Source organism: Prionailurus viverrinus, unplaced genomic scaffold (genome assembly GCF_022837055.1).
Source record: "Prionailurus viverrinus isolate Anna unplaced genomic scaffold, UM_Priviv_1.0 scaffold_55, whole genome shotgun sequence".
NCBI lineage: Eukaryota > Metazoa > Chordata > Mammalia > Carnivora > Felidae > Prionailurus > Prionailurus viverrinus.
In genome coordinates, this window is record NW_025927617.1 from 1,669,866 (window position 1) to 1,690,177 (window position 20,312).

The 20,312-nt window shown below is 38.3% G+C and overlaps 1 protein-coding gene across 4 annotated transcripts in view; it reads right to left on the reverse strand.

Moving 5' to 3' along the window:
* Positions 1-20,312, reverse strand: part of ZDHHC15 (zinc finger DHHC-type palmitoyltransferase 15) — a 357,936-nt gene that overhangs the window by 122,370 nt on the left and 215,254 nt on the right. For 3 of the 4 annotated variants that reach the window (XR_007149886.1, XM_047848206.1, XM_047848205.1), the window contains exon 11: positions 4,347-4,421. The exons of the other annotated variant lie outside the window; for it this stretch is intronic. Coding sequence is in view for 2 of the 3 variants with exons in the window: in XM_047848206.1 (XP_047704162.1) it covers positions 4,375-4,421 (47 nt within the window). In the remaining variant the exon portion in view is untranslated. The remainder of the gene's footprint in view (positions 1-4,346; positions 4,422-20,312) is intronic. 4 annotated transcript variants of the gene reach the window in all.

Below are 20,312 nucleotides of genomic sequence, written 5' to 3' on the forward strand. Positions count from 1 at the left end.
GTTAAAGAACATCCTACTAAATACTGATGGGTCAACCAGGCAATTAGAGAAGAAATTAAAAAATCTATGGAAACAAACGAAAATGAAAATACAACAATCCAAATGCTTTGGGATGCAGCGAAGACAGTCCTGAGAGGAAAATACATTGCAATGCAGGCCTATCTCAAGAAACAAGAAAAATCTCAAATATAAGATCTAACAGCACACCTAAAGGAAATAGAAGCAGAACAGCAAAAACACCCCAAGCCCAGCAGAAGAAGAGAAATAATAAAGATCAGAGCAGAAATAAACAATATAGAATCTAAAAACTGTACAGTAGATCAATGAAAACAAGAGATGGTTTTTTGAAAAAAATAAACACAATTGATAAACCTCTTGCCAGGCATCTCAAAAAGAAAAGGAAGATGGTCCAAATAGGTAAAATCATGAATGAAAATGGAATTATTACAACCAATCCCTCAGAGATACAAGCAATTATCAGAGAATACTATGAAAAATTATATGCCAACAAACTGGACAACCTGGAAGAAATGGACACCCTATTTCTTAATTCCTAACACCCACACACTTCCAAAACTCCCACAGGAAGAAATAGAAAGCTTGAACAGACCCATAACCAGCGAAGAAATTGAATCAGTTATCAAAAATCTCCCAATAAATAAGATCCAGGACCAGATGGCTTCCCACGGGAATTCTACCAGACATTTAGAGCAGAGATAATACCTATTCTTCTCAAGCTGTTCCAAAAAATAGAATTGGAGGGAAAACTTCCAGACTCATTGCATGAAGCTATCATTACTTTGATTCCTAAAGCAGACAGAGACCCAGTAAAAAAAGAGAACTACAGGCCAATATCCCTGATGAATATGGATGCAAAAATTCTCAATAAGATATTAGCAAATCGAATTCAACAGCATATAGAACGCATTATTCACCATGATCAAGTGGGATTCATTCCTGGGATGCAGGGCTGGTTCAACATTTGCAAATCAATCAATGTGATACATCACATTAATAAAAGAAAAGAACCATATGATCCTGTCAATCGATGCAGAAAAAGCATTTGACAAAATTCAGCATCCTTTCTTAATAAAAACCCTTGAGAAAGTCTGGATAGAAGGAACCTACTTAAACATCATCAAAGCCATTTATGAAAAGCCCACAGCTAACATCATCCTCAATGGGGAAAAACTGAGAGCTTTCCCCCTGAGATCAGGAACACGACAGGGATGCCCACTCTCACTGCCGTTGTTTAACAGTGTTGGAAGTGCTAGCATCAGCAATCAGACAACAAAAGGAAATCAAAGGCATCAAAATTGGCAAAGAGGAAGTTAAGCTTTCACTTTTTGCAGATGACATGATATTATACATGGAAAATTCGATAGACTCCACCAAAAGTCTGCTAGAACTGATACATGAATTCAGCAAAGTCGCATGATACAAAATCAATGTACAGAAATCAGTTGCATTCTTATACACTAATAATGGAGCAACAGAAAGACAAATAAGGATACTGATCCCATTCACAATTGCACTAAGAAGCATAAAATACCTAGGAATAAACCTAACTAAAGACGTAAAAGATCTGTATGCTGAAAACTATAGAAGGCTTATGAAGGTAATTGAAGAATATATAAAGAAATGGAAAAACATTCCATGCTCATGGATTGGAAGAATACATATTGTCAAAATGTCAATACTACCCAAAGCTATCTACACATTCAATGCAATCCCAATCAAAATTACACCAGCATTCTTCTCGAAGCTAGAACAAGCCATCCTAAAATTCATATGGAACCACAAAAGGCCCCGAATAACCAAAGTAATTTTGAAGAAGACCAAAGCAGGAGGCATCACAATCCCAGACTTTAGCCTCTACTACAAAGCTGTAATCATCAAGACAGCATGGTATTGGCACAAAAACAGACACATAGACCAATGAATGGAATAGGAATCCCAGAATTAGACCCACAAAAGTATGGCCAACTAATCTTTGACAAAGCAGGAAAGAGTATCCAATGGAAAAAAAGACAGTCTCTTTAACAAATGGTGCTGGGAGAACTAGACAGCAACATGCAGAAGGTTGAAACTAGACCACTTTCTCACACCATTCACAAAAATAAACTCAAAATGGATAAAGGACCTGAATGTGAGACAGGAAACCATCAAAATCCTAGAGGAGAAAGTAGGGAGAAATCTCTCTGACCTCAGCCACAGCATTTCTTACTTGACACATCTCCAATGGCAACGGAATTAAAAGAAAAAATGAACTATTAGGACCTCATGAAGATAAAAACTTCTGCACAGCAAAGGAAACAATCAACAAAACTAAAAGGCAACCGACAGAAAGGGAAAAGACATTTCCAAATGACATATCAAAGGGCCAGTATCCACAATCTATAAAGAACTCACCAAACTCCACACCTGAAAAACAAATAACCCAGTGAAGAAATGGGCAGAAAACATGAATAGACACTTTTCTAAAGAAGACATCCAGATGGCCAACAGGCACATGAAAAGATGCTCAACGTCGCTCCTCATCAGGGAAATACAAATCAAAACCACACTCAGATATAATCTCACGCCAGTCAGAGTAGCTAAAATGAGCAAATCAGGAGACTGTAGATACTGGAGAGGATATGCAGAAACGGGAACCCTCTTGCACTGTTGGTGGGAATGCAAACTGGTGCAGCCGCTCTGGAAAACAGTGTGGAAGTTCCTCAAAAAATATAAAATAGATCTACCCTATGACCCAGCAATAGCACTGCTAGGAATTTAACCAAGGGATACAGGAGGGCTGATGCATAGGGGCAATTGTACTGCAATGTTTATAGCAGCACTCTCAACAATAGCTAAATTATGGAAAGAGCCTAAATGTCCATCCACTGACGAATGGATAAAAAAATTGTGGTTTACATACACAATGGAATACTACGTGGCAATGAGAAAGAATGAAATATGGCCTTTTGTAGCAACGTGGATGGAACTGGAGAGTGTGATGCCAAGTGAAATAAGTCATACAGAGAAAGACAGATACCATATGTTTTCACTCTTATGTGGATCTTGAGAAACTTAACAGAAGTCCAGGGGGGAGTGGAAGGAAGAAAAAAGAGGTTATAGAGGGAGAGGGCCAAAGCATAAGAGACTCTTAAAAACTGAGAACAACTGAGGGTAGATGGGGGGTAGGAGGGAGGGGAGGGTGGGTGATGGGTATTGAGGAGGGCACCTTTTGGGATGAGCACTGGATGTTGTATGGAAACTAATTTGACAATAAATTTGATATTCAAAAAATAAAAACAAAACAAAACAAAACAAATATACTTTTAAAATTAAACTGCACTCATACAACTTTTTAACATAACTCTATTATTCTTCAAAATTACTTTTAATGGTACAAACTATTTCATCATAATAATGTAGCAATTTATTTCACTAGTCCTCTATTGGTAGATATTTCATTTTGTTTCCAATTTTCTGATATTATGATATCATAATGAATAGTTGTGCAGATCACTGATAATTTCATTAAAATACATTCATAAAATTTTATTATGAGATATAATTTTATGAAAATATTATGGTTTTTATGTATGTTGTTAAATTGCCATAAAAATGACATATGACTTTATACTTACATCAGCAGCACATAAAAGTACTTGTTTCAACATGTCTTTACGAATACTGGGTACTATAATAATAAAAAGTGGCTGCTTTAGTAGACAAAAATTGATATTTTGTGGTATTTAATTTATATTTCTAGTAAAGCTGGACAATTTTTATGTTTATTCTTCATTTTAACTTTTATTTGATGATTGCATTGTTTATCCATTTTCTAATGGTTGTATTTTCTCCCTTTCTTATTTGCAAGATTTTTGTAAATTAAAGTTGTTAAATTTTGTGTGTTATATGTTTTGCAAATATTTCTACAAGTTTGTGTTTTCATTTTGAAGGAAATATTTAGAATCAGTGCTTTTTCTGTAAAAATGTTGCAACAATTTTTTTAATCTACAAAAATTTGAGCCCAAATTAAAAAATATGTTAGCATTTGTTAATTTTAAGTTGTAAATAAATGGGTATTTACTTTAACTTAAAAAAATCTGTGGAGATAGAGTGCTATGCACATGAATTCTATGTAATGTCTACAGAAAGGGAGACACTTTATAAGGGTTATTAGTCGAGCTTTATAAATTATATATAGAACTTCTACTTAATGTGAATAATACAAGAGTGAAGCATTTACCATCTTGTTCACCAGAGCAAGAACTTATTTCTTTTCTAGTACTGCTTGCAAGACTGCCTCTTAGCAGTCCAAGTAACACTCTATGTGCCTCCTTCAGAATACTGACCTGAGAGATGCAGGAAATATGTAAACTGCTATGTTTCTGTTTCCACAGCAAGAGATGATGAAACTTCTGGATAATCTGTAAGATTGAAAAGTGAAGGTGATCAAATGACCCTTTCTCTTGTATTGGTGAGTATTCATTCACCAGTATATTTCCTTTTGTTTAATCCCCGGAGACAGCAGACATCTACCGATCTTTAAGGACTGGTGTGTTATACCACAGCATTTGTAACCAGTTGAGATATTCACATTCTAAAAGTAGTCAGGCTGATGTACAATAAAATAAGATTATTTTATTTATAAGCATTATCTGATCTATAATACTGGCAGGTATTTGACTTAGATAGCTGTGATGGCAACTCAACATCATCCAGCTTTAATGGGATGCTTTGAGTCTTGCTACTCACAAAATTACCCTATCTCGTGTTTTTACACTGTACATAATTGAAATAACTATTAAAGTACTTTCAGTGTTGCTGTGTTTCTAAAAAGGAATGGGGTATCTAGAAAATAAGAGGCTTTGGAATTAACAAGCAATGTCATTTATGGTACAAATATTTGTTTTTTTTTTTCCTAACCCGAGCATTTTGGGGGAGTAGAGTACACTCCGAATCAGCTTGCTTAATGTACAGATAATCACTTTATTTATACTTCTTGCATAATAATGTACCTGGCAGTTTGAGATTTAAAAGTGTTGAAAGGGAGAAAGGAAAATGGCAGCAGAATAGGAGGACCCTAGGCATGTCTTGTCCCATGAACACAACTAGATAACTAGCAAATCATCCTAAATACACCAGAAATAGAATTGAAGACTGACAGAACAACTACACAACTAAAGGGAGAGAAGGGGACACATGGAAGAAGGTAGAAAATGGGAAGACATGGTTCAGGGAAGAAACAGATCATAGTTGCTGCAGAGAAGAGGGAACCATGGTTGCGGAGAAGGGTGAGAGGGAGAAAAGCACACAGGGATATGCACAAAGAGAATGTTTCCCCAAAACCATTGACTTGGAAAAGGAGAGGGGCTGAATTTCATGAGTTCTTGCAAACAGCAGAGCTTAAACCTTCGTGGTTTAAAGATCAGCAGCTTGGCCTAGGCAAAGCCCGGAGGGTACTGTGTTGCTTTTGGAGAGAAGGCAGGCAAACAACCCAGGGGTAGATACTATGGAAACAAAGATCTGAAGAATGGGGCATACAGGGGTAATATTATTCAATCTTCTAAGAGCACATCTCTGAGAGGCAGCATTCACAGAGATGCCTGTCCAGGAACAAAGGAGCTGGCTGGCATCATTTATCTCCCCCACCCCTCAGCATAAGTACAGAGCCACCTGCAGGAAACAGAGCAGTGCTGACATTGGCTGCCAACTTGCTTACACCAAGCCCCATACCCCTGCACACTGGTGGGACTGCACTTCTCAGTCACGTTTGCCTCAATCCCAGCACAGCTGGCCCCTCCCCCAGAAGACCACAAAAAACCCCAACCCAGAATATATCTCCAGACCAGAGTTCTGCAGGGCCTCAGTTTTGGTGGAAGTGGTGTCAGATCTCATTTCACAAGCAGACCAGAGCACATCTAGTTAAAACTCACCTCATTTAGGACAGGGACCAAATATTGCCCACTGCAGGCAAGGAGAGCCTCCACAGACGACTGGCCTGAAGGATAGAGCAGCCAAAACACAACAGTAGAGTGCATGAAGCACACACCAGAGACACTTCCTGAGCATCAGGCTCTGGGCACTACATGACCTCCTCATCATAAAGCCATTATATTCAGGACAAGGAGAAATAACTGGCTTTTCTACACACACATATAGGCAGAGACTGAGACAAAATAGAAGGACAGGGGAATCTATCATAAATGAAAGAAGAAGATAAGGCCACAGCCAGAGATCTAAGTGAAACAGATATAGGTAACATGCCTGCTGGAGAATTTAAAGCAATGATCATAAGAATACTCACTGGGCTTGAGAAAAGGATGAAGACATTAGGGAATCCATTACCACAGAGATAAAAGAATTAAAAAACAATCAGAAATGAAGAATGCAATAAATAAGATCGGAAAAAGGCTTAATGCAATGGAGAGCGGCCTACAAGAAGCAGAGGGTTACTCAGTGACCTAGAAGACAAAATAATGGAAAATAATGAAGCTGCACAAAAGGAAAAAGACTTATGCACCATAAGAATAGACTTAGAGAACTCAGTGACTCCATCAAATGTAAAAACACTGATATCATAGGAGTCCGAGAAGGAGAGAAAAGAAGGCAGAAAATTTATTTTTAATAATAGCTGAAAATTTGCCCCATTTGGGGAAAGAAACAGACATTGAGATATAGGAGGCACAGAGAATACCCATACAAATCAACAATAACAAGTCAACACCATGACATATCATAATAAATTTTGCAAAATACACACAAAGAGAGGCAAGATGGCAGCTTAGGAGGACGCTGGGCTCACCACACGTCCTGCTGATCACTTAGATTCCATCTACACCTGCCTAAAACCCAGAAAACCGCCAGAGGATTAGCAGAACTGAGTCGCCGGAACCAAACGCAGACGAGAGGCCCACGGAAGAGGGTAGGAAGGGCGGCGAGGCGGTGCGCGCTCCACGAACTGGTGGGAGGGAGCCGGGGTGGAGGGGTGGCTCGCCGGCCAAGCAGAGCCCCCGAGTCTGGCTGGCAAAAGCGGAGGGGCCTGACGGACTGTGTTCCCACAACAAGCGCGACTTAGCGTCTGGGAGGTCATAAGTTAACAGCTCTGTTCGGAAAGCGGGAAGGCTTGAGGACAAAGGGAGGGAGAGCTGCTGAGCCCCCTGACAACAGAGCTCAGTTTGGTGGGGAACAAAGGCGCTCACCAGCGCCATCTCCCCACCCATCCCCCAGCCAAAATCCCAAAGAGAACCAGTTCCTGCCAGGGAACTTGCTCGCTTCCCGCAAACACCCAACTCTGCCCTTCTGCGGAGCCAAACCTCCGGCAGCGGATCTGACTCCCTCCCGCTGCCACAGGGCCCCTCCTGAAGTGGATCACCTAAGGAGAAGCGAGCTAAGCCTGCCCCTCCTGCCCCTGTGCACCTTGCCTACCCACCCCAGCTAATATGCCAGATCCCCAGCATCACAAGCCTGGCAGGGTGCAAGTAGCCCAGAGGAGCCACAACACCCCACAGTGAATCCCGCCCCTAGGAGAGGGGAAGAGAAGGCACACACTAGTCTGACTGTGGTCCCAGCGGTGGGCTGGGGGCAGACATCAGGTCTGACTGCGGCCCCGTCCACCAACTCCAGTTATACACCACAGCACAGGGGAAGTGCCCTGAAGGTCCTCACCATGCCAGGGACTATCCAAAATGACCAAGCGGAAGAATTCCCCTCAGAAGAATCTCCAGGAAATAACAAGAGCTAATGAGCTGATCAAAAAGGACTTAAATAATATAACAGAAAGTGAATTTAGAATAATAGTCATAAAATTAATCGCTGGGCTTGAAAACAGTATAGAGGACAGCAGAGAATCTCTTGCTACAGAGATCAAGGGACTAAGGAACAGTCACGAGGAGCTGAAAAACGCTTTAAACGAAATGCATAACAAAATGGAAACCACCACAGCTCGGCTTGAAGAGGCAGAGGAGAGAATAGGTGAACTAGAAGATAAAGTTATGGAAAAAGAGGAAGCTGAGAAAAAGAGAGATAAAAAAATCCAGGAGTATGAGGGGAAAATTAGAGAACTAAGCGATACACTAAAAAGAAATAATATACGCATAATTGGTATCCCAGAGGAGGAAGAGAGAGGGAAAGGTGCTGAAGGGGTACTTGAAGAAATTATAGCTGAGAACTTCCCTGAACTGGGGAAGGAAAAAGGCATTGAAATCCAAGAGGCACAGAGAACTCCCTTCAGACGTAACTTGAATCGATCTTCTGCACGACATATCATAGTGAAACTGGCAAAATACAAGGATAAAGAGAAAATTCTGAAAGCAGCAAGGGGTAAACGTGCCCTCACATATAAAGGGAGACCTATAAGACTCATGACTGATCTCTCTTTTGAAACTTGGCTGGCCAGAAAGAATTGGCACGAGATTTTCAGGGTGCTAGACAGAAAAAATATGCAGCCAAGAATCCTTTATCCAGCAAGTCTGTCATTCAGAATAGAAGGAGAGATAAAGGTCTTCCCAAACAAACAAAAACTGAAGGAATTTGTCACCACTAAACCAGCCCTACAAGAGGTCCTAAGGGGGACCCTGTGAAACAAAGTCCCAGAGACATCACTACAAGCATAAAACATACAGACATCACAATGACTCTAAACCCGTATCTTTCTATAATAACACTGAATGTAAATGGATTAAATGCGCCAACCAAAAGACATAGGGTATCAGAATGGATAAAAAAACAAGACCCATCTATTTGCTGTCTACAAGAGACTCATTTTAGACCTGAGGACACCTTTAGATTGAGAGTGAGGGGATGGAGAACTATTTATCATGCTACTGGAAGCCAAAAGAAAGCTGGAGTAGCCATACGTATATCAGACATACTAGACTTTAAATTAAAGGCTGTAACAAGAGATGAAGAAGGACATTATATAATAGCTACAGGGTCTATCCATCAGGAAGAGCTAACAATTATAAATATCTATGCGCCGAATACCGGAGCCCCCAAATATATAAAACAATTACTCATAAACATAAGCAACCTTATTGAGAAGAATGTGGTAATTGCAGGGGACTTTAACACTCCACTTACAGAAATGGATAGATCATCTAGACACACGGTCAATAAAGAAACAAGGGCCCTGAATGAGACATTGGATCAGATGGACTTGACAGATATATTTAGAACTCTGCATCCCAAAGCAACAGAATATACTTTCTTTTCGAGTGCACATGGAACATTCTCCAAGATAGATCATATACTGGGTCACAAAACAGCCCTTCATAAGTTTACAAGAATTGAAATTATACCATGCTTACTTTCAGACCACAATGCTATGAAGCTTGAAATCAACCACAGAAAAAAGTCTGGAAAACCTCCAAAAGCATGGAGGTTAAAGAACACCCTACTAACGAATGAGTGGGTCAACCAGGCAATTAGAGAAGAAATTAAAAAATATATGGAAACAAACAAAAATGAAAATACAACAATCCAAACGCTTTGGGACGCAGCAAAGGCAGTCCTGAGAGGAAAATACATTGCAATCTAGGCCTATCTCAAGAAACAAGAAAAATCCCAAATACAAAATCTAACAGCACACCTAAAGGAAATAGAAGCAGAACAGCAAAGGCAGCCTAAACCCAGAAGAAGAAGAGAAATCATAAAGATCAGAGCAGAAATAAACAATATAGAATCTAAAAAAAAACGGTAGAGCAGATCAACGAAACCAAGAGTTGTTTTTTTGAAAAAATAAACAAAATTGACAAACCTCTAGCCAGGCTTCTCAAAAAGAAAAGGGAGAGGACCCAAATAGATAAAATCATGAATTAAAATGGAATTATTACAACCAATCCCTCAGAGATACAAACAATTATCAGGGAATACTATGAAAAATTATATGCCAACAAATTGGACAACCTGGAAGAAATGGACAAATTCCTGAACACCCACACTCTTCCAAAACTCAATCAGGAGGAAATAGAAAGCTTGAACAGACCCATAACCAGCGAAGAAATTGAATCGGTTATCAAAAATCTCCCAACAAATAAGAGTCCAGGACCAGATGGCTTCCCAGGGGAGTTCTACCAGACGTTTAAAGCAGAGATAATACCTATCCTTCTCAAGCTATTCCAAGAAACAGAAAGGGAAGGAAAACTTCCAGACTCATTCTATGAAGCCAGTATTACTTTGATTCCTAAACCAGACAGAGACCCAGTAAAAAAAGAGAACTACAGGCCAATATCCCTGATGAATATGGATGCAAAAATTCTCAATACGATACTAGCAAATCGAATTCATCGGCATATAAAAAGAATTATTCACCATGATCAAGTGGTATTCATTCCTGGGATGCAGGGCTGGTTCAACATTCGCAAATCAATCAACGTGATACATCACATTAACAAAAAAAAAAGAGAAGAACCATATGATCCTGTCAATCGATGCAGAAAAGGCCTTCGACAAAATCCAGCACAGTTTCTTAATAAAAACCCTTGAGAAAGTCGGGATAGAAGGAACATACTTAAAGATCATAAAAGTCATTTATGAAAAGCCTACAGCTAACATCATCCTCAACGGGGAAAAACTGAGAGCTTTTTCCCTGAGATCAGGAACACGACAAGGATGCCCACTCTCACCGCTGCTGTTTAACATAGTGCTGGAAGTTCTAGCATCAGCAATCAGACAACAAAAGGAAATCAAAGGCATCAAAATTGGCAAAGATGAAGTCAAGCTTTCGCTTTTTGCAGATGACATGATATTATACATGGAAAATCCGATAGACTCCACCAAAAGTCTCCTAGAACTGATACATGAATTCAGCAAAGGTGCAGGAAACAAAATCAATGTACAGAAATCAGTTGCATTCTTATACACTAACAATGAAGCAACAGAAAGACAAATGAAGAAACTGATCCCATTCACAATTGCACCAAGAAGCATAAAATACCTAGGAATAAATCTAACCAAAAATGTAAAGGATCTGTATGCTGAAAACTATAGAAAGCTTATGAAGGAAATTGAAGAAGATTTAAAGAAATGGAAAGACATTCCCTGCTCATGGATTGGAAAAATAAATATTGTCAAAATGTCAATACTACCCAAAGCTATCTACACATTCAATGCAATCCCAATCAAAATTACACCAGCATTCTTCTCGAAGCTAGAACAAGGAATCCTAAAATTCATATGGAACCACAAAAGGCCCCGAATAGCCAAAGGAATTTTGAAGAAGAAGACCAAAGCAGGAGGCATCACAATCCCAGACTTTAGCCTCTACTACAAAGCTGTCATCATCAAGACAGCATGGTATTGGCACAAAAACAGACACATAGACCAATGGAATAGAATAGAAACCCCAGAACTAGACCCACAAACGTATGGCCAACTCATCTTTGACAAAGCAGGAAAGAACATCCAATGGAAAAAAGACAGCCTCTTTAACAAATGGTGCTGGGAGAACTGGACAGCAACATGCAGAAGGTTGAAACTAGACCACTTTCTCACACCATTCACAAAAATAAACTCAAAATGGATAAAGGACCTAAATGTGAGACAGGAAACCATCAAAACCTTAGAGGAGAAAGCAGGAAAAGACCTCTCTGACCTCAGCCGTAGCAATCTCTTACTCAACACATCCCCAAAGGCAAGGGAATTAAAAGCAAAAGTGAATTACTGGGACCTTATGAAGATAAAAAGCTTCTGCACAGCAAAGGGAACAACCAACAAAACGAAAAGGCAACCAACGGAATGGGAAAAGATATTCGCAAATGACATATCGGACAAAGGGCTAGTATCCAAAATCTATAAAGAGCTCACCAAACTCCACACCCGAAAAACAAATAACCCAGTGAAGAAATGGGCAGAAAACATGAATAGACACTTCTCCAAAGAAGACATCCGGATGGCCAACAGGCACACGAAAAGATGTTCAGCGTCGCTCCTTATCAGGGAAATACAAATGAAAACCACACTCAGGTATCACCTCACGCCAGTCAGAGTGGCCAAAATGAACAAATCAGGAGACTATAGATGCTGGAGAGGATGTGGAGAAACGGGAACCCTCTTGCACTGTTGGTGGGAATGCAAAGTGGTGCAGCCGCTCTGGAAAACAGTGTGGAGGTTCCTCAGAAAATTAAAAATAGACCTACCCTATGACCCAGCAATAGCACTGCTAGGAATTTAGCCAAGGGATACAGGAGTACTGATGCATAGGGCCACTTGTGCCCCAATGTTCATAGCAGCACTCTCAACAATAGCCAAATTATGGAAAGAGCCTAAATGTCCATCAACTGATGAATGGATAAAGAAATTGTGGTTTATATACACAATGGAATATTACGTGGCAATGAGAAAAAATGAAATATGGCCTTTTGTAGCAACGTGGATGGAACTGGAGAGTGTGATGCTAAGTGAAATAAGCCATACAGAGAAAGACAGATACCATATGGTTTCACTCTTATGTGGATCCTGAGAAACTTCACAGGAACCCATGGGGGAGGGGAAGGAAAAAAAAAGAGGTTAGAATGGGAGAGAGCCAAAGCATAAGAGACTGTTAAAAACTGAGAACAAACTGAGGGTTGATGGGGGGTGGGAGGGAGGAGAGGGTGGGTGATGGGTATTGAGGAGGGCACCTTTTGGGATGAGCACTGGGTGTTGTATGGAAACCAATTTGTCAATAAATTTCATAAAAAAAATAAAGAATAAATAAATTAAAAAAAAAGAAAAAAAAGTAAATTTTTTTTAACTTTAAAAAAAAATAAAAAAAAATAAAATAAAAACTCATCACAAAAAAAAATTTTTGCAAAATACAGTGATAAAAAAAAATCTTAAAAGCAACAAAGTCCTTAACTTACCAGAGAAAACCCATAAGGCTAACTGGAGATTTCTCAACAGAAACTTTGCAAGTCAAAAGGGACTGTCATAATACATTCGGAATGCTGAATGGGAGAAATCTGCTGCCAAGAATACTCTATTCAGCAAGGCTATCATTCAGAATAGAAGGAGAAAAAAAGAGTGTCCCAGAAAAACAAACACTAAAGGAGTTCATGACCACTAAACCATACCTGCAAGAAATATTAAAGGGGTTCTATGAGTGGAAAGAAAAGACCAAAAGTGACAAAGACAAGAAAGGATCAGAGATACTCTAGACACAATGATAAAACAAGTAATAAACTGCACTAAATACATATATATCAAAATTACTATGAATGTAAATGGACTAAACACTCCAATCAAAGGACATAGGTTGTCAGAATGGATAAAATACAAGACCTATCTATATGCTGCCTACAAGAAACTCATTTTAGACCTAAAGACACCTGCAGATGGAAAGTGAGAAGATGGAGAAAAATTTATCATACAAATTTCTGTCAAAAAAAAAAGCTGGAGGGGTGCCTGGGTGGCTCAGTTGGTTGAGTGTCCAACTTTGGCTCTGGTCATGATCTCATGACTTGTGCGTTCAAGCCCCACATTGGGCTCTGGGCTGACAGCTCAGAGCCTGGAGTCTGCTTCACTTTCTGTGTCTCCCTCTCTATGCCCCTCCCCTTCTTGTGCTCTATCTCTCTCTCTCAAAAATAAACATTAAAAAAAAAAAGAAAGCTGGAGAAGAAATACTTATATGAGACAAACTAGACATTAAAACAGACTGTAACAAGAAATGAAGAAGGGCACTATATAATCATAAACAGGACAATCCAAAAAGATGATCCAAAAATTGTAAGTATTTATGCACCCAACATGAAAACACCCAAATATATAAAACGGTTAATAAAAAACATAAAGGAACTAAATCATAATAAAACAATACGAGTAGAGGACTTTAACACCCCACTTACATTAATGGACAGAACATCTGTACAGAAAATAAACCAGGAAACAATGGCTTTGAATGACACACTGGACCTGATGGACTTAACAGATATATTCAGAACGTTCCATCCTGAAACAACAGCATACACATTCTTTTCTTTTTTTTTCAATATATGAAATTTATTGTCAAAATGGTTTCCATACAACACCCAGTGCTCATCCCAAAAGGTGCCCTCCCCAATACCCATCACCCATACACATTCTTTTCAAGCACACATAGGAAATTCTCCAGACTAGATCACATACTAGGTCATAAAGCAGGCCTCAACAAATAAAAAAATATTGAAGTCATACCATGCAACTTCATGTAACTTTATTGACCACAATGCTATGAAAGTAGAAGTCAACCATAAGAAAGGATCAAGAAAGACCACAAATACATGTAGGTTAAACAGCATGCTACTTAGCAATTAATGGGTAAACCAGGAAATCAAAGAAGAAATTAAAAAATACATGGAAACAAAAGAAAATAAAACACCATGGCCCAAAACCTTTGTGACTGCAAAAGCAGGTATAAGAGGGAAGTATGCCTACGTCAAGAAGCAAGAAAAATCTCACATCAAAACCTAACCATACACCTAAAGGAGCTAGAAAAAGAACAACAAAAGAAGGCTAAAGGCAGCAAGAGGAAGGAAATAATAAAGATTAGAGCAGAAATAAATCATATAGCAACTAAGAAAACAATAGAATAGGTCGATAATACCAGGAGCTGGTTCTTTGAAAAAGTCAATAAAATTGATAAACACCTAGCCAGACTTATCAAAAAGAAAAAAAGACCCAAATAAATAAAATCACAAATGAGAGAGGATGAAGACAACTAATATTACAGAAATCCAAATAATTACAACAGGACATTATGAAAAAATTTAGGTCAACAATCTGCACTACCTGGAAGAAATAGATACATTTATAGAAACATACAAACTACCAAAATGTAAATAGAAAGAAATAGAAAACTTGAACAGACCAATAAACAGCAAAGAACTTGAATCAGTAACAAAAAATGAACAAAAACAAACAAAAAAACTCACAAAAAATGCAAAAAAAAAAAAAAAAAACTGGAAACAAACCAAAGTGGAGGACCAGATGGCTTCATACGCAAATTTTACCAAATATTTAAAGAAGAGTTAATACCTATTTTTCTCAAACTGTTTTAAAAAATAGAATAGGAAGGAAAACTTCCAAATTCATTCTATAAGGCCCACATTATCCTGATATCAAAACCAGATTGAGACACTACTAAAAAAAAAAGAACTACATGCCAGTATCCCTGATGAATACAGATGCAAAAATTCTCAATTAAATACTAGCAAACCAAATCCAACAACATTTTAAAAAATTATTCACCATGGTCAAGTGGGATTTGTTCCTGGGATGCAAGGGTGGTTCAATATTCTCAAATCAATCAACGTGATACACCACATTAACAAAATAAAGGATAAGAACCATATGATCATTGAATAGATGCAGAAAATGCATTTGACAAAATACAACATCCATTCATGATAAAAACCCTCCACAAAATAGATTTAGAGGGAACATACCTCAATATGATTAAGGCCATATACAAATACCCCACATCCAACATCAAACTCAATGGGAAAAAACTGAGAACTTTATGTATATGGTTAGGAACAAGACAGGGATGTCCACTCTCACCATTAGTTTTTAATATAGTACTGTAAGTCATCACCACAGCAATCAGACAACGAAAGGAATACTATGCATCTAAATAGGGAAGGAAGAAGTAAAATTTTCACTATTTGCAGATGACATGATACTATATATAGAAAACCTGAAAGACTCCTCAAAAAAAAAAAACTGCTCAGATTCATACGCGAATTTAGCAAAGTCACAGGATGCAAAATCAACATACAGAAATATGTTGCTTTTCTTTTTTTTTTTAGTTTTTTTATTTTTATTTTATTTATTTATTTATTTTTTTAATATATGAAATTTATTGACAAATTGGTTTCCATACAACACCCAGTGCTCATCCCAAAAGGTGCCCTCCTCAATACCCATCACCCACCCTCTCCTCCCTCCCACCCCCCATCAACCCTCAGTTTGTTCTCAGTTTTTAACAGTCTCTTATGCTTTGGCTCTCTCCCATTCTAACCTCTTTTTTTTTTCCTTCCCCTCCCCCATGGGTTCCTGTGAAGTTTCTCAGGATCCACATAAGAGTGAAACCATATGGTATCTGTCTTTCTCTGTATGGCTTATTTCACTTAGCATCACACTCTCCAGTTCCATCCACGTTGCTACAAAAGGCCATATTTTATTTTTTCTCATTGCCACGTAATATTCCATTGTGTATATAAACCACAATTTCTTTATCCATTCATCAGTTGATGGACATTTAGGCTCTTTCCATAATTTGGCTATTGTTGAGAGTGCTGCTATGAACATTGGGGCACAAGTGGCCCTATGCATCAGTACTCCTGTATCCCTTGGCTAAATTCCTAGCAGTGCTATTGCTGGGTCATAGGGTAGGTCTATTTTTAATTTTCTGAGGAACCTCCACACTGCTTTCCAGAGCGGCTGCACCACTTTGCATTCCCACCAACAGTGCAAGAGGGTTCCCGTTTCTCCACATCCTCTCCAGCATCTATAGTCTCCTGATTTGTTCATTTTGGCCACTCTGACTGGCGTGAGGTGATACCTGAGTGTGGTTTTCATTTGTATTTCCCTGATAAGGAGCGACGCTGAACATCTTTTCGTGTGCCTGTTGGCCATCCGGATGTCTTCTTTGGAGAAGTGTCTATTCATGTTTTCTGCCCATTTCTTCACTGGGTTATTTGTTTTTCGGGTGTGGAGTTTGGTGAGCTCTTTATAGATTTTGGATACTAGCCCTTTGTCCGATATGTCATTTGCGAATATCTTTTCCCATTCCGTTGGTTGCCTTTTCGTTTTGTTGGTTGTTCCCTTTGCTGTGCAGAAGCTTTTTATCTTCATAAGGTCCCAGTAATTCACTTTTGCTTTTAATTCCCTTGCCTTTGGGGATGTGTCGAGTAAGAGATTGCTACGGCTGAGGTCAGAGAGGTCTTTTCCTGCTTTCTCCTCTAAGGTTTTGATGGTTTCCTGTCTCACATTTAGGTCCTTTATCCATTTTGAGTTTATTTTTGTGAATGGTGTGAGAAAGTGGTCTAGTTTCAACCTTCTGCATGTTGCTGTCCAGTTCTCCCAGCACCATTTGTTAAAGAGGCTGTCTTTTTTCCATTGGATGTTCTTTCCTGCTTTGTCAAAGATGAGTTGGCCATACGTTTGTGGGTCTAGTTCTGGGGTTTCTATTCTATTCCATTGGTCTATGTGTCTGTTTTTGTGCCAAATATGTTGCTTTTCTCTACACCAATAATAAAAGAGAAATCAAGGAATCAATCCCATGTACAGTTGAGCCCCAAACTATATGATACTTAGGAATAAACGTAACCAAAGAGGTGAAAGATGTGTACTCTGAAGACTATAAAACACTGATGAAAGAAATTGAAGATGACACACAAAAAAAAATGGAAAAACATTCCATGCTCATGGATTGGAAGAAAAATATTGTCAAAATGTTGATATTACCCAAAGTAAACTACACATTTAATAAAATTCCTATCAAAATTCCACCAACAAATTTCACAGCAAACAATCCTAAAATTTTTATGGAACTGCAAAGATTCCAAATAGCCAAAGCAACCTCGAAAACAAAAAGCAAACCTGGAGGCATAATAATTCCAGGCTTGAAGTTATATTGCAAAGGTGACCCAAAAAGAAAACAAAACAAAACAAAAACAAAAACAAAACAAAACACTCCCACAAAGCTGTAGTGATCCAAACAGTATGGTACTGTCACAAAAATAGGTATATATACCAATGGAACAGAATAGAAATCCCAGAAATGAACCCCCAACTGTATGGTTAATTAATCTTTGAGAAAGAAGGAAAGAATATTTAATGGGAAAAGAGTGTCTTCAACAAAGGGTGTTGGGAAAACTGGACAGCAACATGGAAAAGAATGAAACTGGATCACTTTCTTACACCAAACACAAAAATAAATTCAAAATGGATGAAGGACCTAAATTTGAGACCTGAAACCATAAAAATTCTATAAGAGAACACAGGTAGTAATGCCTTTGATATTGGCTGTAGCAACTTCTTTCTGGATATGTCTCTTGAGGCAAGAGAAACAAAAGTAAAAATAAACTATTAGGACTTCATCAAAAAAAAAAAAAAACACTTCTGCACAGTGAAGGAAACAGTCAACAAAACTAAAAGGCAACCTATGGAATGAGAAGATATTTGCAAATGACATATCTGATAAAGGGTTAGTACCCAAAATATATAAATAACTTATAAAACTCAACATCCAAAAAACAAATAATCCCATTAAAAAGTGGGCAGAAGACATGAATAGATATTTTTCCGAGGAAGACATCCACATGGCCAACAGGTACATGAAAAGATGGTCAATATCACTGATCATCAGAGAAATGCAAATCAAAACTACAATGAAATACCACCTCACACCTGTCAGAATGGCTAAAATCAACAATACAAGAAAGGGAGTGTTGGTGAAGATGTGGAGAAAGGGGAACCCTCTTGCACTATTGGTGGGAATGCAAACTGGTGCAGCCACTCTGGAAAGCAGTATGGAGGTTCCTCAAAAATTTAAAAATAGAATGACTCTGTGATCCAGAAGTGCACTCCTAGGTATTTACCCAGTGAATATAAAAACAGGAATTCAAAGGGATACATGAACTCCGAAGTTTATAGTATCATTATATACAATAGCTAAATTATGGAAATAGCCCAAGTATCCATCAACAGATGGATGGAGGAAGATGATGTGGGGTGTGTATATCTATCTCTTTATATAGATATCTCTCTATCCATATATACACATATTCTTATATGTATGTATGTGTGTGTGTGTATGTATGTATGTATGTATCTATCTATCTATCTATCTACAAATATTAGGCATGAAAAAGAATGAAATCTTGCCATTTGCAATGACATGGATTGAGCTAAAGAGTATGATGGTAAGCAAAATAAGTTTGTCAGAGAAAGAAAAATACCGTATGATTTCACTCATATGAGGAACTTAAGAAACCAAAGAAATGAGCAAAGGAAGAGAGAGAGAGAGAGAAAGAGAGAGAGAGAGAGAGGCAAACCAAGAAAGAAACGCTTAAGTATAGAGAAGAAACTGATGGTTACCAAAATGGAGGTTGGTGGGAGAATGGGTTAAATAAGTGGGGGTTGGATGGGTTAAATATTGTTAACAGCACAGGGTGTTGTATGGAACTGTTGAATCACTATATTGTACACCTGAAACTAACATTACCCTGTATGTTACCTGGAATTTAATTAAAAACTTAAAATACATACATACATACATACATACATACATACAAAGTTGGTAGTGGTTGTCTCTTATAGTTTTGATTAGTTTATTCTCCTTTATGAAATCAATGTGCCATTCAGAGTACTTGCATAAATGTGAGGTATGGATCACAGAGTATAGATGCCCACCAAGATGGGCTACCTTTGCCACAGCAGGTTGGAAAACTCTCATGTTCCTACGCTAACTAGACAGATTCCAGAGCCAAGATTGCTTCGTTCCATGAAAAGTAGAAAAGTAAAAGTGGCTTTGAGAATGTCTGTCTTTGGAATCATGGCTCCATAGTGGGCACAACATTCTGTCTTATCTGGAATCTCAGGCTTAGGGTGTTCTTGCCCTTAAGTCTGAACAGAAAGAATCTGTATTGACCTAAATCTTCAGTGAAGGATATATAGAAAATAATTCATGTTTATCAGATAGCTCTAAGAGAAAAAGAGGCAGTAAGGGCTTAAACATACATCTCATCTCACCTATACATTTCTACTAAGAAGGTGACTGATAAAGTGTGAAATGCAATTCTGGGGATACAATGCACTATTTGCCTTGCTGCTCCTTGCTGATGGTTGGGTGTCTCAGAATTTTGTAGGTATGGTTTGGTGGTGCACATTTTTAAGAAATTGGCTTTTAGTATTCTGCTAAATGGGTTTGCTTTTGCTTTTTTACCACTATAATACACACAATTATTTGGCACCAACAGTTCCTCCCAGCAATTATTTGATCAGGTTTGCAGACATTGAACCCCGAGCTGAAAAACTGGATTATCAACTTCATGTTATTACTCCTGGAGGAGATCAAGTTAAGGTGGCAAAGGTAGAGTGATCATGAGGACTAAATTGAAAAATATGCATATACTTCAAAAAATCATGCTATACATAATAGAAAAGAAATGAAGAATTTAGGAAGTTGATTTTTCTTCTACCAACTGCGCCTATACTGCTTGCCCCACTCCCTTCTGCTCTTGCCACCTGTGTTGTAGTGATTTCATCATTTATTCAATAGATGTACTTAAACAGAATGATGTAATTTTAGTCTTAGTGCTCAGCATTCATTCTCTCCCTTTCTTATTCTAGATCTC